The sequence below is a fragment of the Blennius ocellaris genome, assembly GCF_963422515.1.
Source record: "Blennius ocellaris genome assembly, chromosome: 4".
Classification (NCBI taxonomy): Eukaryota; Metazoa; Chordata; class Actinopteri; order Blenniiformes; family Blenniidae; genus Blennius; species Blennius ocellaris.
The window spans coordinates 21325325-21351275 of record NC_137653.1 but is presented as its reverse complement, the minus strand read 5'-3'; the positions used below and the strand labels follow the sequence as shown (position 1 = coordinate 21351275).

Here is a 25951-nt window from a genome sequence, read left to right as displayed (position 1 = left end):
CGTCGTCATCTCATGATGAACTTGTTATTGCTGTAAAACCTCAGAATCACTTAATTAATTCCTGGAGAAATGATTCAGCAACGCAACACAAACAGCAATTTTTCCAGCTCTACCGCAGCACAAATGATTGGGACTATTTTCAGGGGGAAAAGTCATCAATATATTGCAAAATGCCAGAACGGGCAAGGTGGATAGATGATTCACTTGCCCGAGCAAAGCTTTTAGTAGCCCCGGAGGTTCGGACTAGACTTAATGTCGAGCCCTGAGAGTGATAAATGAAAAATTCTGACATGAGACTGGTTTTAAGAGGACATTAACCGGACCAAGGGCATTTTTATCGGCAATGCCCGACTGTCCAGCGTATTTCGCGATCACATATTGTGGTTGACCTGGTCTGTAGCAAGCAGCAGAGACCACTAGATGAAATCTCAAAACGTGCAGTAGGATGATCAAAATAAAATTAAGGTCGCGTGTGGGCCGTGGCAGAATAAACTTTCCACTGCAGCAGTGCACAACTACATCAACGTACAGCTCTGTATCTTCCTCTGCTCTGAACAGCTGCTGCAGCAGGCAGGCCAGGTTCAACATCGTCCCACAGTCTTCGCCTCATCTCTTATGGTGCTTTCCCACTCGATTCTACTCAGCCTTACTTTACTCGCTATTGACGCTTTTCCAATACTGGTGCGTGTCCACTAGCTCCTACTCAGCCTTTCCATTAAATATAGACACCAGTGGGCGGATTTGATAGGGAGTGAGCATGCATTGGCAATCATCTCAGATAAAACATATTTTCTGCAATGCTATTTAATGACATTACAAAATGTGGATTGCTGCCATCGTGCTTCGCTGTCCAGCGTTTCGGTTTACGATACTTTATACCGAAACACTGGACGTGGAACTTTCTACTGCAGCAGTGCACAGCTACGTCGATGTACAGCTCTGCGTATTGGTCTGCTCTGAACAGCTGCTGCAGCAAGCAGGTCAGACTCGACACCGTCACAAATATGATGCTCAACGTACTTCCAGAACTCTGCTTTTAGCTTAAATAGTCAACCACGCTTTATGCATTTGGTTTTCGTCGATGACAGAAATATTACGGATTAAGGGAATGACAATTTTGGCAAAATATTACCAAACAACAAACAAGCAAGCAAAAAGTACGTGAACTATGTGAATTAGATGTATTTGTAATTCTGTCTTATTCTGAGACACAGTCTCCACTCAAACCTTTAAATGTGAGTTTGTAATCATCTTAAAGTCCTTGAAATTTGTGGAATACAATCAGAAATACTCGATGAATTCTTGAAATGCAACTTCATAGTGCAAGGTTCATGCTCCTGGAAATGTACTGTATTTGCTTTGTAAATTCCACTAAGTTTGAGATGATCCCCATAGTTTTATTTTGAGAATACAGTGCCATTTGTTTGCGTATCATTATTTGGTGTTGCGCCCACAGGGCCATGTCCCCGGCTCCAGCAGAGATGTCGGCTTGTAAGCCCCTGGATGGGGGTTGGGGCTGGATGGTGGTGTTGGGGGCCCATATTTCCATCGGATTTGCATACTCCACACCCAAAGCGCTGTCCATTTTCTTCAAGGCGATAAAAGAGGACCTGGGAGCAAGTAACAGTGAAATCGCTTGGATTTCCTCCATCATGCTGGCGGCCATGTATGCAGGCGGTGAGTTGATGTGGTCAAAGTTTGTCACGTCGAATTGTCAAGAACAATCACGTATGTTTTCTTCATGTTGCCAGAAAAAGAGCTTTTTCAGTAACTGATTTTGTTGTTCTGCAACTCTTGAATAATTTGAATGTTATTGTCAAATGTTTTCACACAGAGAGAGTCAGCCTCTTGAACAGACCATGAAAGTGCTGAACTTGTGGTTTTGTACTGAAGTTCAGCTTGAATGAAATCATCTTTTCTGTTTCCTCAAAGCTTTTTCAGCATTTCTGTTAATTCTGTGTAAACAGACATCACTTTCAAAACGTTGCCATGTAAACACAAATATTAAAAAAAAAAAGAAAAACGATGCGTTTTCACTTGAAACGTCGTCGTGGATACAAGGCCTTAGGAAACTACCGCTACAGTCTGAACTGGCGCTCATCCTACAGTTTCAGCACAGACTCATTGTTTCTTGTCTAATTGCACCAATCGCTGACTTTCAGATTGATTGTTTTGAGCTGGTCAATACTTGACTTTGTCCATGGTCGGGGTCTACAAGTGGTTTACAAAAACAACAACTGACCAGAGCACCATTTTTATTTTAACAACCCTTCTGCCCTTGCACTCTCTCCATTACCACCAAGTAAAAGCAGGGATGGAAGGTTGTCAATTGATAACAGTCCTCCATTCCTCCTTCAAATTATCTCGATGCATAAAATGAGGATTGTAGTTAAAGATATAGCAATATGCTGCTGAGTCTAATGCATAGTAAATGCTATGTTTGGTTAAAAAGATGATTTTAATGTTGGAAACCAATCTTTTAGATGGCCATGGGATACTGACACTTTTCTAAGCTGTTTTTGGTAATATTGAATTCATGACATGACATCTATGATGAGCTCTGCTCTGCTGACATGCCGCATCAATAAACATCATGATCTTCTACCTTTAGGTCAACTCAGACTGTGCAGTCAGCACCTTTTACACCAGTGCAGAAATGCTTTGTAGTGCTCAGGAAATACCAGCCTGAAGGTTGGAAAGATTAAGTTGATTTTCTTTCCCCCTCTGATCCACTCGACTATATTGTATCACGTCAAATCTGGACCTTAAAACACCAACTGATCTCCCCCCCAAAAAAAGTACACAAATGAGGATTTGCTATTAAGCTGGCGGCACAATGTGTTTAGTATCATCTATGATATGCATGTTTTTTTTTTTAAGAATTGGAGACAAAAAACAAAGAAACAAATCGTGGTTGCCTCCCAAATTGAAAAATATCCCTCAACATTGTGACGTTGCAGGTCTGTGGAAGGAAAGCAGCAGTGGTGTGTGGTTGTGCTGTTGCCCCATTTGAACAGGGAGAATTGATAAATTGACTTCACATGAGTGACTGTGGCTGATGAAATAGTGTTAGGCTTCCTAATAAGAAGAATGCTGCCTGCGTGTGTGACTCACCTGACTTCAATTGAAATATTCTCACTGATGTGGTTCATTCATTATCGCTGAAGCTTTTCCTCCTAAACTTCTAATACAGAAAAGGACCGAGTGCTATAATGTCCACTGCCACGATTATTTGTCAAATTACAGGCAAGCTAACCAACAGTTTTTGCTTCTCGGTGTGACTTATTTGACTGTTCTTGGTTGTAACATTTTCATATCTGTAAAAACTCCAGAGGCTTAAGCACCTTTGTACCATTACATGGAGGGTAGTATGCTATCGATGCATAATCTAAATGAGAATAAATATGCATTTGATGTGCTGTGGTAAAACACAGGAGCCAGCAGGTCTAGGGTTGAGATTTCAGCCACGTAGGAAAATGGGAGTGTTATCAACATATTTCATGACAAAACAATCGTGACCGAAAGCTTGAATTAGATATCTGAAGGTAAATGATCAATTTTCATCAAGCCGTGGCGTGGTACCTAAAGACTATCCAATAGTCTTTCAACTCCACCAAAAGAGGTCTTAAGGAGGTTGTCAGTCTGCTGACTGAAGGCCTGTTTTGATAGTTCGGTGGTTTTGCTTCAATATTGTTTGCATGGCTAAGCAACAAGCTGAGGGTGTGACCGAAGTGTGTTGCAAGAGATGTTCAGTTACAGTAAATGTAGTGTCCCACGTAGTTCTTGGTAAATGCCGAAGCTCCTTGACTCCAGAAAGAGTACTATGACCAGAGTAAAGAAGCTAAAGTAGTTAGCCTGATGGCCAGCGCTGAGGCCAGAACTGCAGAGTAACGTAGAACTGCAGCTCTCGAGAAGATTCGATTAATCAGATGTTTTTTTCAACCTGTTAACTTCTCCAGAAGTGGCCAAGACAACATTTTCTCCTATTCGGGTCTAAAGCTAATGCCAGTTAACTGCAGCTGCAGCCGTTTGGTGTTTTGTCACATCGCTTGCAGCACACTTTAATCTGGTTAATCCTCCGCGACTCTCTGGGCTGAAACTGCTGCTGGCCAACGCTTTCTGATGCACAGTTTAGTAAAAAGGAACAACACAGGCCACGTTAATCTGGTAATGCGCTTTTCTGTGAGTGTTTGTAGAAAAGCTGTGGACAGTCTATTTGATTCATTCTGAATATAAATTATATTACATCTACTATTATAACTATATTAAAATTGTCTTTTTGTATTTAGTTTTATTTTCCATTGTTTCATCTAATTCTAATTGTTCCTTCGTTCTAAATAAATAAATAAAGGAAGGTGGAAGCAAGGTGTCACAGAGAAATCCTGAATCAAATGAAAATTACTGTTTCTATTGCCACTATTATACCAGAAATGGTCACATTGTTCACAGTATTGGCCATTATTACATTATTAGTCGTGTCTAGGGATTGTTGCCTCACAAAATTCTTGTTTCATAGTAGGAAAAAAAAAACATGGTTGCTGAAAAAGGGTGGTTTCATTTGCTTGTATCCTGAACTCAGAATTGAATCATGATTTGCAGACAAGGTAAGAACAAGTGATGAAGAGCAACAGTTCCTCCATAAAAATGTTTAAAAAGAATCATCAAGAGATGATTCTTATTGAGCAAAACTTAAGTCCATTTAAGTCTCAGCCCTCGATACTAGTGCTTTTTTTCATGTGGTCCTTTGGAAAAATAAGTTGCACACTCCTGCCCTGTGAGTTGAGCCGAAGGATAACCACCTCACATTATTATTAAGTGGTATAAAGAGAAAAGGGGTAAAACGTTTTATTCACAATACATTTGATCACAAGAGAATAAATATGTGACACCATTAAGCCTATCCAACCAGGGTACATTATAAATGTGAGTTCATTCCAGTGGTGTATGTTATCAGAAATACACAATCAATAATCATAATCAATAATTACATCACTTCTGATCTATTGTCTAAAGATTCACATGTTGTAAGTCTGTGTGAATCGATTCAGCTTCAGTTGCTATGAATTCACTCGGAAAATGACGGCGTGTGTCTAGCAGCTGCTTCGGGCTCAGGAAAGTCACCAATAGGAGTCCCCAATAAAATAAAAGTATTATTTGGGTCTGTGTCGTCGAAATACCAGATGCTACAACCAGGCGCTCACATCAGATAAAACTGAGATTTGACAAATCTTTCCCACTATTTGTGTTGTGTCGTCCACTCAGCTTGAAGGATTTATGTTATCGGTGGATGACACAGAACACGACCGGATGAGTGTTGTTAAAGCTTTACACAAGTGCATCAGCAGCTACTTTCAAGGTTACAGGACAGTGGGGCGCGTGACTCACCTACCCTCAACTCTGGGAGGCCTAACTGGTGAAATATTCCCCTCTCTGTGGCTCAGGCACAGGGCTTTATCATATTGTCCTTGGGACGGCTTCAGCAATGTCACCCGGTGGAGGAGAGAGACAGGGGGAATATATCAGAGGAAGGTTCAGCCCACTGGGGTCTGACATCGGGTCCCCATGGGAGAGACATGACAGCCTTTTCAGAAAACCTCTGACTCAAGGAGTCCAAATGATAAACTTATAATGGAAATGGAAATGGTGGCAGTGCGAGAGATGCACTATTACAACACAGTTACAGCGAGAAAGATGATCTATCTTTGACCCCTGCTACCACCTGGTTAACTGCGTAAAAACAGCGGGGTGGATATTTTTATTTCATGCAGAGTAGATACAGTTGAGGATGAGTTTTTCAGGCTTGGGAAAATAAGGGGAAAAAAGGGAGTTTTCACTTAGTTTGCCAAGCTTTGATTTAGCATCAACTTGGTTTGTGTGTACAGTAGTTAATATCCGATGTAAAGAGATTGTACAGTACATTTCACATGTTATTAGATAACAGTGGGCTTGGAGCGTCCAGCCAACACAAAGCCTCCTTCCGTCAGTATCATGTGGAGGCCTTGATGGATTCAGATTTACTAATGGTTTCAACGCAAAAGCAGCATCACAAGGCTGACCTTTGTTTCCGAACGTTATTTCCTGGTGGCTCATAATCACGGCTTCAAACAGGAGCAGTAAAGCCGAACAAAAATGTCAGCATTTAAATCTAATTTCTTGATACTGGTCTTTTCAGTGCAAATCAATTTATGGCAGCTTGCAAAGGCATCTCTCCGCTCCTGCAATGGGAACTTTAGTCTTAATACAAAGTCATGCTAATGTGTGCTATTAATATAGTTTCTGTATGACAAATGTGCAATATTTGGGGCCAAATAATGACCACGCACACTAAGTGAGTCAGATGAGGCTCCACTCAGATTAGGCATTCCTATGCAAACAGTGTGAAGTGTGTGTTCTGCTTTTTTCTAATTTATTTGCACACACACACACACACACACACACACACACACACACACACACACCATAAGGGTTTTTTTTTGGTCTCAAGTAATGTCAAAGCAATGAGAAGGGGATTGATATTTTCTATTTATCATCACTTGGGTATGCAGGCACAACAAATGATGTTGGAAACAGGCCGTCAGTCTTATCAGAGATTAAATACAGATTCAGTCATTACAAAGACGGCCTTCAATCTGATATTCAATAGAGCTTTTTGTAGTTAGATGTCTGTGGTTTAAAAAAAGCGTTAACCCTGGAGCTCTGGGTCGTTTAATATATTTTTCATTCTCCCAAAGTTATCAGTCCCAGGATTCCACACCAAAACTCTGTCAAATCAATAAAAATGTAGCAATGAACCCACAGTGCAATTGTTCAGCAGTGACCCACGTTTAAACTCAGTCTGTTGATGCAGTTTTTGTGCAAAAAGAATCACTTGTGCAGTCTCGCCAAATAATGTTGGAAGTGGTTTTCATTTAGATCTCCAGTCTTCCTTTTAAACATCCAAGTGAGAGAAAGTTTAAAATGAGCATAAAACGAGCCTTTCACTTCTGATTGACACAACTTATATCCAAATATAAAGCATCCATCCATCCTCATCCGTAGGGCGTCCCGGTGGCAGTATCGAGAGCAAATAAGCCAAAACATTCCTGTCCTCAGCGACTTCCTCCCAACTCTTCAAGCCTCTCCCAGACCAAGCCAGAGGTATAACCTCTCCAGAGTCCTGGCCCCACCTCGGGGCCTCCTCCCAGCCCCGCCCCGCCACTCTGCAGAGAAAACTCATTTCAGCCACTTGTATCTGCGATCATGACCCTAAGTTCTTACACATAATTATCTTACAACAAGGATGTTGTTTGTTTAGAATTAATTTATTTCTGTAAATGATAAATGCACCTGCACATATTTTATCAAATGGCCAAAACCAGTCAGACATTTGCGTTTTCCTTCTTGTTTATTTCCTAAATAAGCTGGATGTTTATGTTTGAGCCATAAAAGCAGTAAAGCTGTTTTTATTCTCCATTCGGTTAATTCATGACATTCTCAAATAGTTCACTTTCATATGAATACCAATGTTTTCTTGACATCTGCTCTGGTGGTGCAATGTCACTCTTTCAGGCAAGGTTACTCATGACGGAAAGGGTGACGGCATATTAAAGACTGTTTAATTGCTGATTGATCACTGCGTGTAGTATTTTACATTATCAGGGGAAGTGGAATGAGTTGCTTTGCGGTCGAGGCAGAATTGTGGAGGTTTTCCATCACATTGTGTCACGTTGTCCTCGGTGTAGACTGTGACTTGTCTTGAAGTTGGAGGTAGGTTTGTTGCTCAAACAGGTCATACTGTAAAGTGTCACATTCAATGAGCAGCTTATCAATATTTGCCTTGATTTTATTCTTTTTTTATTTTTTATTTACAGGACCGGTGAGCAGTATGCTGGTGAATCGCTTTGGGAGCCGGCCGGTAGTCATAACGGGCGGATTGTTGTGTGCGGTTTCTATGGTAACTGCGTCTTTCGGGAACTCCATTGTTTATCTCTACTTTTGCATCGGCATCATTGGAGGTACAGTATCATTCACAGTATTTGTGACACTCTTGCCTGAATAGTTTTAGCTGCATTGGCGTTTTTTTTAGTTTCTGCTTTGGGAATAGGCAATCATGAGGTTAGCCACAACGTCTTTAAACCTCCAACAATCTCCTGGTTCAGATCCGCTCCCTACGACTGGGTTACTGTACTGTTTTAGCAAGGGCCTGGGCAACTGCCTCCGCTCCCGGGGTGCCGTTGGAGCACCGCGGGGACCGGGACCAGGACGGTAATTAAGACAGTGCCATCTCCGATCCCAGAGAGTACAGTCTTCCGTGGCCCTCTGTACTCTCCCGGAGGCTCCAATCATGGTCGTCACACGGGGGCACTGTGCCGCCCTGTGAGGCTCATTACCCTGCCACGCTCCCCCTGTGAAGGATGAATAGGCCCGGCAAGTGGCCGGGCCTATGTGTGGTGCCCAAGGGCAAGTGTGTGTCCTGCTCCGCTCCCCTGTGACCTGGCACACCCACACCATGCAGTGCATAAGGCAGTTTTACCGAGCAGACGTACGTACGTGTGTGTGCGTGTGTGTGCGTGTGTGTGCGTGTGTGTGCGTGTGTGTGCGTGTGTGTGCGTGTGTGTGTGTGTGTGTGTGTGTGTGTGTGTGTGTGTGTGTGTGTGTGTGTGTGTGTGTGTGTGTGTGTGTGTGTGTGTGTGTGTGTGTGTGTGTGTGTGTGTGTGTAAATACTTGTACATGCAGAAAGCTAATCAGTTTATTGAGGTGTTGGTAGATGGATGCCACACTCGAGACTTAGGGGTCACTTGTGTAAAAAACACATTCTAATGCCATATAGCAACATATATTAAAAAGCATTATCTTCCTGGGAAAATCTCACATTTTATACTCAAAATGTCACTAAATTGGACAAATTGTTGCTGGATTCCTGTAATTGTTTGGTTAAATTCAGTGTAGTTTCACTGTTCTACTCTATATTCTATTATTTGCAAAATGGTATCACGAATAGAATGTACTCAATTCAAACCTTGAACTAGTTTTGTGCCCAATGGTTTGCTCTCTGATATGTTTAGTTCAAAGGCTTTACTCAACTGACTGCTAGTAAATGATGCATTGCCAGAGCAAGGAGAGCAAAGCAAGCAGCAGCTTTTATCTTGAGCTTTAGCAGATACATTTTATTGAACTATTCATATGATCATCAGCCATTCAGGAGAAAGAAAAACATTTCCAAATATGGGTCACTTGCCCAAGACAGACATTGTGGTGGTTGGTATGAACTTTGAGTCCAAGTAAACATCCAGGAAATGGCATGCATTACAAAAAAGTAAGCATGTTGTCCAACAACACAGTGATGGAATTCCACTGCATGTTGGACACCAGGAAAAAAAAAGAAGATCCGGACCTGTTCTGTTTGACAGTTTGTTTACTGAGTTGGTCTTCACACCACATTTCGATCATTAAACGTTGAAGCCACATCAACAAAAATTCAAACAAACGCTGAGATGAACACATTTATTTTATACTAGGCACTAAAGCCCTGATTACACAATGTTTCAAGTGAAAACGGAGTGTTTTCACGTTTTCATTTCAGAAGTTTTGTGTTTTACACAGCAACAAAACAATGTCTGTCTACATGGAAATGGCAGGATCACTGAAAACTATGTAGTTAGCATGCTGGGCTATGAGTGTAAAGTAAAGTTTTTGTAATGAAACCACCAACATGCACACAGAAAACAATACACTGTAAACATTAACAATGGCAAGTAGACAGACACTTATATGGACATACAGTCAAGTTGGATCGCTACAGCAGATGACTCTCAACTACTGTATAAAACTACCAACTCCCAGGAGAACATGGGGTCATGACATTGTTGTGATTGTCCATCTACTCACTCATGTGCAGACAAACTGGTCCTACAATCGTGGTGTGCGTGCACAGTCTCTGCCTGTCACACACATTATGTGTTCAGAATAGAAAAGCTTTAATGTAATTATATGTCTCGTATGATGAAATTACAGACACGGGAGAGCTACGAGCCCAAATCTCTTTTTTGTTGAGACAACATGTCTTCTAAGTGTTGAACTGAATTCACCCAAATAAGCTTCTTTTATTTTTTTCCAAATTCTTCAATATAGAAAAGCAAATAAATGATCTTGACCCTTTGATTAGTATTCTTTATCAGACCAACACAAACCGTGTTTTCTTGCTCGCGCTCATTAGTTACTTCATTGATAATTCCGCTGTAGGTCTGAGTAACTGACACTTGAACATGTTGCATTTGCATGAGTTTTATCTAAAATGTTGTTTCTGTTTCATGTGAGACAAACGCTGATGAAATTAAAGCGTATCAGTAGTTCTGGAAGACCCCCTTGTTTGGCCCTCTAACCTTCTCTGTGGGCTTCACCCTGTCCGCAGACAAGAGGAATGAACTGATGAAACAGCAGCCTCACGGTCCAGCTGTAGCTCTTGATCTTCCTCAAAATAAGGTGCCATTAAATTAAGATTTTCTGGATAGAAAGGCGAGAGAGTGAACGCATTACCCAGACTCCCTAATCTATTTCTATTTGAATGGAGAAATTATTTCTGAAATAATTCCAGCATTCAGTAATAAGATTTTAGCTGGCTGAAATGAAATGAAATGGAACTTTAATGAGCGCCAAACTGAGTCGGCCTTAATTTAATTTATTAAAGTACACTTTGGAGTTTAGGTTCACGAGGGATTTCTTACAATAATTTTCCTTTTTTCTTTATTGTCTAATGTGACTGTTTTCTTAACCAGGTTGTGGACTTTGCTTAAACCTGAATGCATCCCTCACCATCATCAGCAAGTACTTCCTCGCCAGGCGTCCGCTGGCCAACGGGCTCGCCATGGCCGGGAGTCCAGTGTTTCTCTGCTTCCTGGCGCCACTCAACCAGTATCTGCTGAGAACGTTTGGTTGGAGGGGGAGTCTGCTCATCCTCGGGGGGTTGATGCTGCATTGCTGTGTGGCCGGAGCCCTGATGAGACCCATTGTGACACTCCGGAAACCGCCGCAGAAGAAAGAGGAGCAGTCCAAAGTGAACGGCACCGATGTATGCCAAGGCTCTGTGACGAAGGCCAAGAACTTCTTGGATTTGTCTTTATTCAAAGACCGAGGTTTTGTCATCTACCTGATCGGCAACATCATGTTCATCTTTGGTGCTTATGCTCCCATCGTGTTCCTGTCGAACTACGCCGTTCGCCAAGGCGTGGACGAGTACTCCGCTGCTTATCTGCTCTCCATCATGGGCTTTGTGGACATGTTTGTTCGACCCGGCACCGGCCTGGTGGCCAACAGCAAGTGGATCCGGCCCAGAATCCAGTACTTCTTCAGCTTCGCTATGGTCTTCAACGGCACGTGCCACCTCCTGTGCCCGCTGATGGACACCTACCCACTCCTGGTGACCTACGCCATCTTTTTCGGCGTGGGGTTCGGCATGGTTTTCGCCCTGATCTTCGAATGCCTCATGGATCTGATGGGAAGTCAGCGTTTCCCCAGCACGGTGGGACTGGTCACCGTCATAGAGTGCTTTCCCATGCTGCTGGGGCCCCCTGCTGCAGGTACACGCTCCCTCAACACACGCAGTTCATTCACACACCACACGCCTGCTCAGTGCGACCCACAGGCAAACACAGCGCTCGGTCGACGCGCCTCAGCATTTATCTACTCCTCGGTTGTTGGATCTGATGAGCCGTGCACAAACAATCACAATATTTGTACAGTTCTCGTTTCTCTCCTCCCACTCACCCCAGAACAAGTGTTTGCTCTCAGTCTGCTTTACACAACCTCCTGTTAGATTAATGCCAAGAGCACAAGTGAACGATGTAAAATTACACACACACACACGGGATGATGAGCATAATGGAGAAATAAATACCCAGTTTGACGCAAACTGCTTTGCAAACAATGAAGCAGATTGAATGATATTTTTATTTGTGTGTTTATGTGAGTCGCAGCCTGTGAATCATGCAGCAGCGGAACTCTTTGGCTTTCTCGAGCGTTTCTGCCGTAAGACAGCTGGATTGTTGCCGATGACTGTGGCTTTTCAAAGAGAAACAAAATATGGTTATTTGTCACACTTATTCAGCGCTGCACAAAATCTGCCTGTTCTGTTTTTTTTGTAAGCTTTGGTCTTTATGAACATAGCACTTATGCAAGGACACAAAACTGAAGAGACGAGGTTTGTGGGTAAAAAAGATAAATCATCATAAAACCTGGATTAAGTAGATGATAGAGTAATAACTACTGTTCAACACATTTATTTGAACTGATTTACAGAGTTCTGTTCAAAATGTGCCCTGCCTTTAGCACTAAATTGGATAAATTGGTCTAAAAGACTGCTAAATGCAATTCATAAAGGCTTGGCAATTCAAAACTTTAAAAAATCCCAGTGGGAAGAAAACAACTGCATGCACTATATAAAGCAAGTACATTTCATATTAGAACCTTCCTACTGAGAGCAAATACTTTTTCTCCCAGAAAACACACATACATATAGTATGTTGAGTGTTTTATAGTTTAATTCTTTTGTATAGCACATTAATTTACTTTGTCCATTACACCATTAAGCAGACATGTTTAAAAAGTGTCAATGACTGAATAACAATAATATTTGATGCATCTAGTTGAGTGTTGATGCCTCATGTTTAAGAAACATTGCCCTTTGCTTCCAATCTGACTTTTAATGAAACAAAAAAAAAAAGTTGTGTCTCCTGTTTCGAGGCGCTTATTTAACAGGAGGGGTTGAATAAGTACCTCTCTGCAATGCTCTTCTCCAGAGGGCACAATCGTTATGTTGCCCCTCTGTGCTTGTTACTCGCCCCCTCTGAACCTCGGGGTCAGACCAATTAGGAGGAAGTGAGGTAAGTGTGTGTAATTAGCCTTTTGCTTTGGGTGTTTAATGATGCTCAGTTCAAACTCCCGTCATTAAAGTGCTGTACCTGGGCCATAATTAGGCTGTGAATGCATTACGAAATATGAGGTGACGATGCCAGATGGACTTAATTACTGCTCGGCCAATCACGGGCTGTCTTAATGAGGGTGACGGTCATCTGAGCACATGAGCCAGATGAGTGCTATCAATCAGATAATGCAGTCTGCAGTGAGGCTATTGAAATTTGACCCAAAAGCAAAGGGGTGGAACAGCACAGGTCATGGACAAAGCAGACATCATCGTCTGCATTTGTAGTAAAAAAGCGCTAAATGATATACTTGCTGTTTTTTAATTCAGTCTGAATGAGTTGACATTAAAGCTGAATGCACTGAGGTTCGACTTGTTTGGGTCACTTGGTAAAGACGAGGGGGGATTTTAAGGACAGTAAAGAGAACCTGATCCAGAGCGGCAGCATCGACCGCCGATTGATGCCACACTTGGACACTCGTAGATGTAGACACTGAAAGAGAGGAAGAGAAAGTCAGCGACACTCGCCCATCGATCCGTGTCTCGGGGGAGGGGGGCTGGGGCAAGATGCGCTTAAGACTCTGAAAACCCGGCGGCTTAAATCTGATCTAAACCACATTTGTCACTTTTCTGCAGACTTGGGCATGATATTTATGGCTGGGAGAACGAGCCTCTCTTCTGATTCGTTTTGGTAGCAGCCATCCAAATTGCCTTCCCTGAGATGCAGGAGAGCCGGGGAGGCTGTAATGGCCCTCTGTCATTTCCGAAATGGCTCTTCTCAAATTGACACACACACACACACACACACACACACACACACACACACACACACACACACACACACACACACACACACACACACACACACACACACACACACACACACACACACACACACACACACACACACACACACACACACACACACAGTCTCCCTCTTCACCTTCAAACTTGTAAAGTGCCTCAGTCCAGACACTTCACCTCCACTGTATTCTGTTTTCTTTGTCCTTGTGTTCAGAGACTTTGTATCTACAGATATAATGTGACACAAAAGACTGAGAACTGGCACTCGCGACGTTCAAAGTCTCGTAAAGTCTTTGACTCTTCCTCCTCGCAGGGTTCCTGGTGGACACCTTCAAAGACTACAAGTACCTTTTCCTCATGTGCGGCACAGTGATCGTGACCGGCGGGCTCTTCCTCTTCGTGATGAACATCTACAACTACCACATGCTGGACAGAGAGAAGGCCAAAGAAAGCGAGCAGAATCAGATAAGCATCGAGAACCAGGAGCAGGTGAACCTTCCTGAGGCAGAGGCAGAACAGACTGGCCCTGAGACGGAGGAGACCAACCCACATCAAGAACTGTGAACAGACCACAGAAACATATATATATATATATATATATATATATATATATACAGTGGGTACGGAAAGTATTCAGACCCCCTTAAATTTTTTACTCTTTGTTAAATTGCAGCCAGGTGCTAAAATCATTTAAGTTCATTTTTTTCCTCATTAATGTACACACAGCACCCCATATTGACAGAAAAACACAGAATTGTAGACATTTTTACAGATTTATTAAAAAAGAAAAACTGAAATATCACATGGACATAAGTATTCAGACCCTTTGCTCAGTATTGAGTGGAAGCACCCTTTTGAGCTAATACAGCCGTGAGTCTTCTTGGGAATGATGCAACTAGTTTTTCACACCTGGATTTGGGGATCCTCTGCCATTCCTCCTTGCAGATCCTCTCCAGTTCTGTCAGGTTGGATGGTGAACGTTGGTGGACAGCCATTTTGAGGTCTCTCCAGAGATGCTCAATTGGGTTCAAGTCAGGGCTCTGGCTGGGCCATTCAAGAACAGTCACAGAGTTGTTCCCAAGCCACCCCTTCGTCATTTTAGCTGTGTGCTTAGGGTCATTGTCTTGTTGGAAGGTGAACCGTCGGCCCAGTCTGAGGTCCATAGCACTCTGGAAAAGGTTTTCGTCCAGGATATCTCTGTACTTGGCCGCATTCATCTTTCCTTCAATTGCAACCAGTCGTCCTGTCCCTGCAGCTGCAAAACACCCCCACAGCATGATGCTCCCACCACCACACTTGACTGTAGGGATGGTGTTGGGCAGGTGATGAGCGGTGCCTGGTTTTCTCCACACACACCGCTTAGAATTAAGGCCAAAAAGTTCTATCTTTGTCTCATCAGACCAGAGAATCTTATTTATCATAGTCTGGGAGTCCTTCATGTGTTTTTTGGCAAATTCTATGCAGGCTTTCATGCGTCTTACTCTGAGGAGAGGCTTCCGTCGGGCCACTCTGCCATAAAGCCCTGACTGGTGGAGGGCTGCAGTGATGGTTGACTTTCTTGAACTTTCTCCCATCTCCTCACTGCATCTCTGGAGTTCAGCCACTGTGATCTTTGGGTTCTTCTTTACCTCTCTCACCAAGGCTCTTCTCCCCCGATTGCTCAGTTTGGTTGGACGGCCAGCTCTTGGAAGAGTTCTTGTCATCCCATACGTCTTCCATTTAAGGATTATGGAGGCCACAGTGCTCTTGGGAACTTTAAGTGCAGCAGAAATGTTTTTGTATCCATGGCCAGATCTGTGCCTTGCCACAATTCTGTCTCTGAGCTCTTCAGGCAGTTCCTTCGACCTCATGATTCTCATCTGCTCTGACATGCACTGTGAGCTGTAAGGTCTTATATAGACAGGTGTGTGGCTTCCTTAATCAAGTCCAATCATTAGAATTAAACACAGCTGGACTCCAATGAAGGTGTAGAACCATCTCATGGATGATCAGAAGAAATGGACAGTACCTGAGGTAAATATACAAGTGTCACAGCAAAGGGTCTGAATACTTATGGCCATGTGATATTTCAGTTTTTCTTTTTTAATAAATCTGTAAAAATGTCTACAATTCTGTGTTTTTCTGTCAGTATGGGGTGCTGTGTGTACATTAAAAGGGAAAAAAAAGAACTTAAAGGATTTTAGCAAATGGCTGCAATTTAACAAAGAGTGAGAAACTTTAAGGGGGTCTGAATACTTTCCGTACCCACTGTATGTGGATGCGCATGCAGCTTAGTTATAAAAACATTTTCAATTGAAGGTTTAGTCTCACTTTAGTTTCCAGTGCATAAAATGAGCCTGTGTCATTTGCTTGATGCCTGGACTGGGGAGCGTTACCGTATTTATATGGTCAATTACTGGCAATCGTCTCGTGACAACACTTTAGTTGCAGGAGCTGCTATTATATTGTATCGAGTTACATTTTGACAAATTTTTACCAGGATGATTCGCAACATTCATGTGGATTAAGCAAATGACCAATTCGGTTGCAATTCCAAGCAACAAAGCTTTTGCCATTTTAACAATTTTTTCCTGTCTTCAACGTGTTACAAGTTGTCTCAATCCAGTCCAGCCTTCAACCGGTTCCGTTTCTTTGAGGCGAGTTCTCCAGCTTGAGAAAGACCTGCTCGCGTGGCACCGATGAGGCCGGTGTACAAAGACATTATTGTGCCAGACGGAAGAGGGTTGGATAGGTCTTTTCCTGGCTATTGCAAAGGATCCTGGGATGTTGGCCTCCCCCAGGCATTTCTGGACCTCGATGATGGCATCAGCTGTGCTGTTGGTGGTTTGCAGGCCAACTTCCTGATTCAGCTGCTGACACAGGTCATCTAAAAACAGCAAATTGGCATTTTAGTTTTAGTCATCAATTACAAATCGGTACATGATTTGCAAACACTAAACTGATAAAAAAAAAAAAAAAGATAACATGCTTAAAGTGGGTGCCAATAACGGTTGTGAAGACGGTCCAGGCTGTGGCTCAGTTGATGTTTGCCCAGTTACAGCTGCACATTTAGAGTTCAGCCTGGGGACCGCTTCGTTGCATTTGGAGGAACTTCTAAACCCGAGTGATTTAAATCCGGGGTCCAGGAGTGGTGATATCACACTTGATTATCAACACACTTAATGACTCCAGATTGGAAGCAGTGTCTGTGACTCGTCGCCTCAGGTGTTCGTGGAGGCGTATGACTGCCTGTGTGTGTGGAAATTTGAAGCGTTACACTCAAGTGTGTGACATAGCTTTCTCATCATGGGGTTGGCCTTTGATCCTGAAACTCTCCTCCTCGGACAACTCCACCGCAGCTTGATGGGATGGAGCAAACACTAGAAGTGTTCCTCTGATTCCAGCTGAACTATGTGGAGTTATGTGTGTTTTTTAGCGAGGCAAGAGATACCCACACTGGTCCTTTCTCATCATTCAGCCTTGCCAGCTTCTGATACGTGCTGTTCCATCGTGTTGATTCCTCATTGATCAGTTTCAGTGTTGTTTTGTCCCACCTGTTGCACCGCGAGCTTCTCTTTGCCGGTGACGCTTGATCGAAAGTATGTGACAATTTGTCACCATTTTTTGCTAATTGATGTAAGTGCAGGCATTTGATCACATGATTTCTTCAATATTAAATATAAAGTACCGGTATGTGCAATGCGAATGAATGGATAAATGAATTTGAAGACATTTTACAGAAGAAAACCATGTTTGGTGCAGCGTCGGTCACAAGGCACTTTGTTAGTTACGGCCCAGTCGTCCATCATGCTCCTCTGCCTGTGGTGACGTTCCTCATTATTACAGGCTGCAAGTTCCTCCCGTCACAGTGTAAATAGGTTCTGAAGCTGATGTTAGCTTTCACAGTTAGCTTCATAGTTTAGTGGAAAGCTAACGTGGCTGTGTGAGGTGAAAAGGGCGTTACGAGTGGTTTTATGTCTCTGAATGTCCTAAAGCGGCAGTGATCTGTCTAATGGAACGTCCGGAGAGTGTCGAGGCTGAAAGTGCCTGGTGGAGCTTCGTCTGATTATTATGAAGTGTCCATCCTTTTTTTTTGCCTTTCTTCCTTTTCCTTTTTCCTTCCAAGTAAGTTCCAAGTGTTTTTTGAACATGTAAGCACATTTCCTCAACATAAACTATTAAAACATTTTTTTTCTTAAAAAAAAAAAAGGATAAGGAAACATTTATTTTTGATTCATTGCCAATATGCTTTGTATTGTTTTGTAGATTATTGTCAAAATATACACTCCTATTGTACGTTTAAATATTTTTACGACATTTCTTTATTCTTAGGAAAATAAAGAACATAGAACTGTCGTAATTCAACTCTGAGAGTGACACTTAAGATTCAGTCCTTCACTTCACTGAAAGTACGAGTAAGACACTTGACAACTAACGTTTAAGTGCAGCTTTCAGCAAAGAATGTTTTTACTCCTAAGTCAGCCCTTAGCAGGGTTCTTAGGAGTAATTCTAAGAAGCTTGATAAATACAGGCCTTGATAAATAGCTTTTATTCTTAATTTTGAGAGTAGAACTAAATTCCACAAATTGTCAGTACATAAGAGTAGAATGTCACTTTAAGACGCTTGATAAATACGTCCCCTGGTACCTGCAACGGGTCAGATTCAAGTCCATCTGCCACGACTTGCTGCACTTCCTTTTTCACTCGGTCTTGTTCCTCCTCATATTTTATTTTTGGACACCATTTCTATGACAGTCTGTAAATGAAAACAAAAGCAGGTCAATATATGTAATTAAATATTAAATGAATGAGCTATTTCAACTACTTCTTGCGACCTTTTCTGTATAAACCTTTCTGGTTGGCAAAACATACGATGGCTCCTGAACCTCAATAAGTTTCCTGAAAGAAGCTGAGAGGTTGGCAATCCTTGATGATTGGATTTGTGGTTGCTTCGTCCAACGCTTGCTTCTTGGAAGCTTGATGGTTAAAAGGCAGAATGTGTCCATTCTTGGTGTATTTGTGACCTCCTCATGTTCAGGCTCGGCACTGCATTGCCTCAGAGGTGCTTTTATTCATGTGAGACAGTTCAGTCAAACAAATGCAGCATTTAACCTGCAGAAAATACAGTTAATAACGCACTGGAAAAGATTTGAATTCTGACAGATCAAGAAACTGAAAGGAACAGGACAAACAAAAGGAAATAAAAACAAATGCCTTGTTTGCCAAAATGAGCCTAAACAGCTAAAATTTTGCACTTTCTTTCCGTTTCCATGTCAAATGGTCTCGCCGCAAAACATCTTATATCAAAATATCAGGGGCACTTTTGTTAGAGATGCATCTCGTTGACAGATGCACTTCCTTTTAAACACAGTTTGGCGCCCCTGTGACTGAAGGTACAGCACCTGTATCAGTCACGTGACTTTTTATTAAAGCGAATCGTATGGAGGAAACATTCAAACAGTCCATTTCTCACCATCACGTCCAGGTTTGACTGTGTGTGAAAAAAGTAAGAAAGAAGAATCACCTTTTGGCATTGCCGCTTAAATAACAGGAAATGTTTCCATTTTACAGAATAAAGTCAAACTGTGAAAATAGCAGTCTTAGAATGAGGTCGGTTCTCAATAATGAGTGATTCTGACATTTCAAATGTCTTTTTCTTACAGACGTTAACGTTCTCTTGACATTTCTACTATAATTTCCTAGAAAACCTCACATTACTGCAGTGAGTGCTCTAGCGTTTCCCAGCGGGAGACTTCCTGCTTCAGACCTGTTGGTTGATGATGCAAAATTGTTGTTCAACCTGTGAGTTTTGCAACGGTTTGAAAAATGGAGAGATTTTCCCTTATTAGAGCTTCATTCACAGTGTTTTTTTTTTTTTTTTACATTATATTTCCTCGTCGGTGTGGCTCGATAACCTCTCTTTAACTTCATCCCAATGTGGATTAAGTTGGATTTGTTTACCGAGTCTGTTACATTTATTAACAAAAATACCAGTAAAATAAACCTCGTCTATAAGTTTAATGCTTGTTCTACCATGAGCCTGCAGCAGGTGATTAGTGAGCAGTCAGGAGAGCACTAGCTTTACATTAGCATTAACATTAGATATTTGTGAATTTATTCATGTTACCTTGAAGTGCTTCTCATTCTCATAAACATTTACAGGTTTTAGCATCACTCTTGTAACATTTTAAGTCTTTGTTTTGGGCCTCAAGCTATTCCCATGTAGTGTTTTATTCTTTTTAGTCCCCAGCCCAGCAGACATAATTTATTCATTCACTCAGTCTGTTCTATTGAAATCTATTAAACTATAATCAGCTCCTTCCTTCTTCTCCACTCCTCAGTCCAGTTCAATATTCACGGTTAGTTCTGTATTACTATTCAAGCTCATCTCGGAACACAAATATTTTCTCTTTCAGTGACCAAATGTCACCCATGAACCCCTCCGGGGACTGCCATGAGAAATATTGCACTAGTGATGTTTACATTTCAACACTGTACGGAAATACTGTATCTTCCTGACATGACATGTATTACAGGTGCAACTGAACGGTTTTATGCCGATTAAAGGGGATTTATATCAAGAGTTAATAATGGATTTGTCAGTTATTTTACATTTCCATTGTATAAAGTATAAGGTTTTGTTCTTTTGTGAAAATTTGACAGGAAATGTATTTTTCTCATCTTTGGAGCTGGAGATGTATACAATGAGTATTATATTGTGCAATCAGTAACAAGTGCCATTATTAAATGGTAACACTGATATCTAATCTTTCAAAACTTGAATTAACGTTAATTTTGTTTAAATTCTTTGGCTTGATACTGTTTTGTGATCCATTGCACTGAAATGGTTTTGTCAGGGGTTATTTTTGTTAGTTTTTTCATGATTGCAAGCATGTTTTTATTGTTTGTTTTTTTTAACACTGTCGAGTCAGACTGGACGAAATCGGTTAAATCTCAATAACTAATACCGTCATCACATGTTCATGTACGCGACGTTACAAGGTTTTTGGATTTGACTTTCTGTTGTGCATCTGGATCCAGTGACTGAGACTTTTTTTTTTTTTTTTTTTTAATAAATCACGTGTTTCTGTGTTTTCCTCCAGCAGCAATTCATTTCACTGTTTTTGATTAGAGGTGTGATGTTGAGTTGAAATATTGTGTAATTACGCCCCGTTAACACAATCCGCTGCAGCGAGGCTCCATCTGATATCTGATTGTCCAAATATGTTGACATGCTGAACATGAATTCATGGAAACCTGTGATGATGGTCTCCAGATGTGTTTATCATCATAATATGTTCATACTATACCGTGCAGCCCTACTGTTAACTCTGATGGTGTGTAAGTGTATTTGACACTTTATAATTGATGTTGAAATTTGTATTTGAAGGTGATGGCAGCTTTTTCGACTCTTGTTGTCCAGAGAGTTGTGAAGTTTTGTTCTCGTGTGTTATACAGTGAAGCATAATTATGTTGTTTTGGGGGTTTGAATAAACTTTACATGTGCTATTCCGACGTTGCTTTGTTGTTTCTTTATCCAATCACATCGTTCGTCTTTCTTGTGGCTCTTTAGGAAAACCCTCACTTCTTCTTGGAGTTTCCCAAACCAGTGAAAGCATGTACTGTGCATTCCTCATTCATCCAGCGGGATAAATGACACGGGACGCGTTGGAAATGCCATCAAATCAAGTTCCCGCACGTGGCTCCCCCATGTTGGGAAACCGTGTCCAATTTTTCACGACAATTAGAAGACTGGGGAACAAGTTTGGAAATGTCAGCAGCTTAAGGGCGTGAGCACCTAATGAAGCACGGCCCGGATGTTCCAGGCTGGCGCCCCGAGCTGAGCTCAGCCTCACACACACACACACACACACACACACACACACACACACACACACACACACACACACACACCAGCAAATCAGTGGGCCAATAAATTAGAAACGCACGCACATCTCTTCCGCTTTCTCTCCTGTCTTTGTTGAGTATTACGCAAGGTTCTTTGGACATGACAAGGTGGAAAGCTACCCCTGAGACGTGGCTGTGCGTGCTGCGGCGGGGAGTCTGTTTGTCATTATTATATTCCCCATCACCTCCTGCTCGCCTCTGGCCGGCTGACCCTCTTCTCTCGGCCGCCCTTCCCACAATGTTTGTTCCGGCGGAGCTTCAGGACTGTTGTCCTCCAAAAAAAAAACAAGACTGGCATGTCTCCAGAGGGTCTTGGAGGTGGTTGGGTGTCAAAGCAGAGCTGGTAAGAAAGAAAATCAACAATCATGCCTGCAGGTGTCTTTTTTTTTAATATATATATTCTGTAGAGAAATGTTGGCAGCTGCAATATGAAACAGAACCTCAAGATTTACAGCTTCAGTTTCAGACAAACGGTTTATACAAGTGAAAATGCATTGTTTTTGCATTTTTGTTTCAGGAAAGTTTCACGTTCACAGGTTTTTAAAACGACCTTTGTTTACATGCAAACTGCAGTTTTTGTATTAATTAATGAATTTTATTATTTTAAGTGTCATGCACACGTGTGCCCAGCCCATATGGGCTTATATGACACTATATATACATTGTAATAGGAAGATGGCATGTCATGGTACATCTTCAATAGAACATGAAGATTTCATCAGTCTGGATATGAAGTTTTCAGTCTCGTCAAGCCTTTTTCCATATATCTTGCCAAAAATGTTGTTTCTAAATAATCAACTTGGCATATCCCCTTCTGCCAGCCAAAAGAAATCAGGATTATTGCGTTACATTTTTTCAAACAAAGTAGTCCTTAAATCATTATACAGTGGACATTAGAACATGAAATGAAGTTCATCTTCCACTAAACATAAGTCACAAACATTACTGTTCTCTTCAGCGACCCCTTTGTAGTGACCCACCATCACCTCTAGGGGCAGTACTCCTGCTCTGTGCTGCAATAAAACCACACAAAGTTGGATTGTTATTCCAGGTGACTCTGAACTATAAAACTGGGAGTCATGACACTCTGGAGGAAATATTGTTGTTATTGTCAATCTACTCGCTAATGTGCAGCCGAGCTCTTCACTACGGCTGTGGTGCGCATGCGTAATAGCAGTGTTTCATAAAAGCCTTTGTTTCCATGGCGTCTGAGCAGTTTCAAAAAAGTTTTCTCACATTTACACAAAGCCGTAGTCTGAACATTTTCCAAAACCAAAACCTTGATAACAGGTTTCAAAAAGTTACGTTTTCAGCGGCTCTAAGCACAGTTGTGTATACAGACACCCAAAACACGATAAAAGTTTTCCACTTTTATTTGAAACCGTTGAGTGAACGAGGCCTGATTGAGTTGTCAGGGTTACAGGATTGACTGATGGATTCATCTTTCTGAAAAACATTATGCAGAAGTTGCATCTTTTTTGATGATATGAACAATCACCTTACGTTTGTTATTCTGTGTAAATCATCTGCTGTATTTTTGCTTCCGGAACTTTCTTTATTCAGGTTAAAAGACCAAAGTAGAAGATTTTCTTTTACACTTCCTGGATGCAAAGAATAATGGACATAGAGATATCCTTGTCTGTTGTTTCCCCACATATCAAACATGCAGATGAACCAGAAAGCAAAGGAGTATCCATGTTGAATAAAAATGTTTTCCTACAAGCCTTTTTATTTTTGTATTTATTTGGTTTTAATCCTTTTTTTTTTTTTTTTTTTTTTATTATTATTTTTAAATACTTTACAGTCATTCCAATTTGCTGTTATAGAGAAAATAGAAAAGCCCAACATATCCACATGAGCAAGCAGGTGTGTTTGCGACTGTGGAAAGGAAAAACTCCCTCAACAAGGAGAAACCTTTGCAGAAACCAGACTCAGAGGTGGTTTCATTTGGTTTTAATCCAGGTTAATTGACCAAGAGGTTCATTCAGAAAGTCAACATTTATCACCTGAAGTGAAACAGGTGAGTGGGATGTGACAAACCATTGATGCATACTTTAATTTTAATGGCAAATTTGTCAACTCAAAGTGCCAGAGACCCTTTGAAACACAGTCTGGTCTGCAAATTCAGTTTCAAAAGAATTTCTATAGCACCGAATACAACACAATCACCTCATGGCATTTCCACGGAGGCGGCGATGGAGAGAAAAGAAGAAAAAAAACAACCTTTTTACAGGAAGAAACCTGCTGATCCAGGCTTTCTGCTGTGGTGGTGAGGAATTCAAACTGTGGTTCAGGTTGGAAGTGACAAACAAAAAGCAACAAACAGTTTGTCATCATTGCAAATACATTAAATGTACATATGTTCAATGAAGGGACTTGTGTAGGTTTCAGACCCCCGTTTCAGGTTAACGTCCTGCATGAATGATCGTTGGTTAACACTGCTAGTATCTCCAGCTGACGCAGCTCAACAACTAGATATGATTAGATACATTTTCACGGCCGGTCTGCCGGCACACTAAGGGGGCGTCGATGTCCAAACAGGAAGCGAAGCAGTGGGCGAGTTCCTGTTTGTTACTCATCTCCTAATGAAGATACAATCAGAATGTATCATGTACTAAGTCTAATCGACAGCTCTCCGTTGTCTGTCACTTCTGCTTGATTAAGTGTCCAGCTTGAGAGTGCGAGGCCATAATTGGGTATCACTCTTAATAAAAGCATCTGGCTCTGCTCTGCACAGACCCGAGCGAGAGTAAGGAAGGGAAGCCGGCGTGTGTGGATGTTGATTATCAGGCCTTCTCCTGACCTTTGAATCCATTCGAATCAGATCCCAGTTGTTTACAATACATGGGGGGGTTGGGGGGGGGGGTGACCTGATCAATCTGGAGTGGTCTTGCGCGAGCGGAGTGACGGAGACGAGCAGCGGAGGGAGGATGTGCTCCCGAAAGGCTCAAAGAGCAGTGGCATCTATCAACAGAAGAAATTGAATGGGATGTTTCGGAGCAGCAGAGATTAGATGGACTCAGGCTGTTGAGCAAGCAGGGGCTGGTGGTGTCATGCTTCCCTCGCTGGAGTGAGATCAAACCTACAGAACACAGTGAAGCGAGAACAAGTACACACACACACACACACACACACTGAGGAGCCAACAGTGGCCTTTAGGTTTGACAAAGAGATGTGCTGCTTTGTTATTTGGCGGATAACTCAGGAGATGTTCCAGTTCCACATTAGGCACTCCTTCATTACGACGTGTTCAAGTTAGGTGTCAGGATTTGTATCAGTTATTATTAACATCAAAGGGAAACTTCATCAAAATGGGCTTATAAAGAGGCTTTATCATGAAATGTCATGCGTGCCCCGGAGGACGTCTGGAGTTTATTTCCACAAATTAAGACATTTGATTTGTACGACAAAGCACTAAATATAAAGAACATTGAGGTTGAACCCCCCCCCCCCCCTCCCCCAACTTGGTCCACATAGTCACAGCCAGTTTAAATGTTGGGTTAATGGTCCACTGAGTCGTCCACTGCAGCAGAATAGTCTCCAGGTTATTAGAGGAAGACTTTGATATAGTTTGACATTTGACATTCAGTACAAGTGTTTCCTGTTTCCTTCATTCTTGAAGTTTTGATCTTTCAATCCTGATTTACTCACTTGTTGCCTTTGCACCGTGTCGTGTGTGTGCGTCAGTGCATGCGTGTGCAAACACTATGAGCCCGTGGAAGTGCAAAAAAAGAAAATCACTCCCTGCAAGGTTGAGTCAGTTTACTATTTTCCAGATCATCATGAGGATAAATGTGTAACTGTGAGAAAGTCCTCTGGCTCCACAGTCCTCTGGAAGACATCATTCACAAGCAAAAAGCAACAAATGAAGCACATCTGTGTGCACATACAGTCTGTGACATAGTGGGAAGATGTCGAGGTTATAATTTCAGGGCAAAAGTCAGTAGTTTTTCAGTTTTTTAAAGTAATTCAAGCCACTATTGATATTCAAGTTGAAAAGAATCAGATTGTTATAAACAGTGGCCATGGTTAATGCGTCTGTAAACCTCTGATAAGGTTTATCTTCTGCAACATGTCCTTAAATCTGCCATTGGAGGCTTTCAGAACTGTGTTCTTTTATCATGTTTAGAGTGGCCATTTCTATTTTCCAATAGTTTCTCCTCAGTGCATCTGCCATACTAGACACTCTTTAAAATTTTCTGTTTTATCCCTTGAAGAAAGGGATCCACAACATTACATTGAAGCCAAACGCCCCCTTGTCATGCAAAACATGCTCACCATTTCAGCAAATTCAGCACATTTTGCTTTTTTAAGAGTTTTTTGCACTTTAGATATTTTCAGAATCAGAAATGCTTTTTTAATCCA

At 41.8% G+C, this 25951-nt stretch overlaps 1 protein-coding gene across 1 annotated transcript; it reads left to right on the top strand.

The window, feature by feature from the left end:
* Nucleotides 1-1460: 1460 nt before the first annotated feature.
* On the top strand, nt 1461-14263 carry LOC308128746 (monocarboxylate transporter 2-like; the record flags this gene model as incomplete). The annotated part of the gene is made up of 4 exons (XM_080494411.1): nt 1461-1677; nt 7851-7994; nt 10755-11555; nt 14013-14263. 4 exons carry the CDS (start codon nt 1461-1463, stop codon nt 14261-14263), a joined length of 1413 nt encoding a protein of 470 aa, XP_080350537.1.
* Between the last annotated feature and the right edge of the window lie 11688 nt (nt 14264-25951).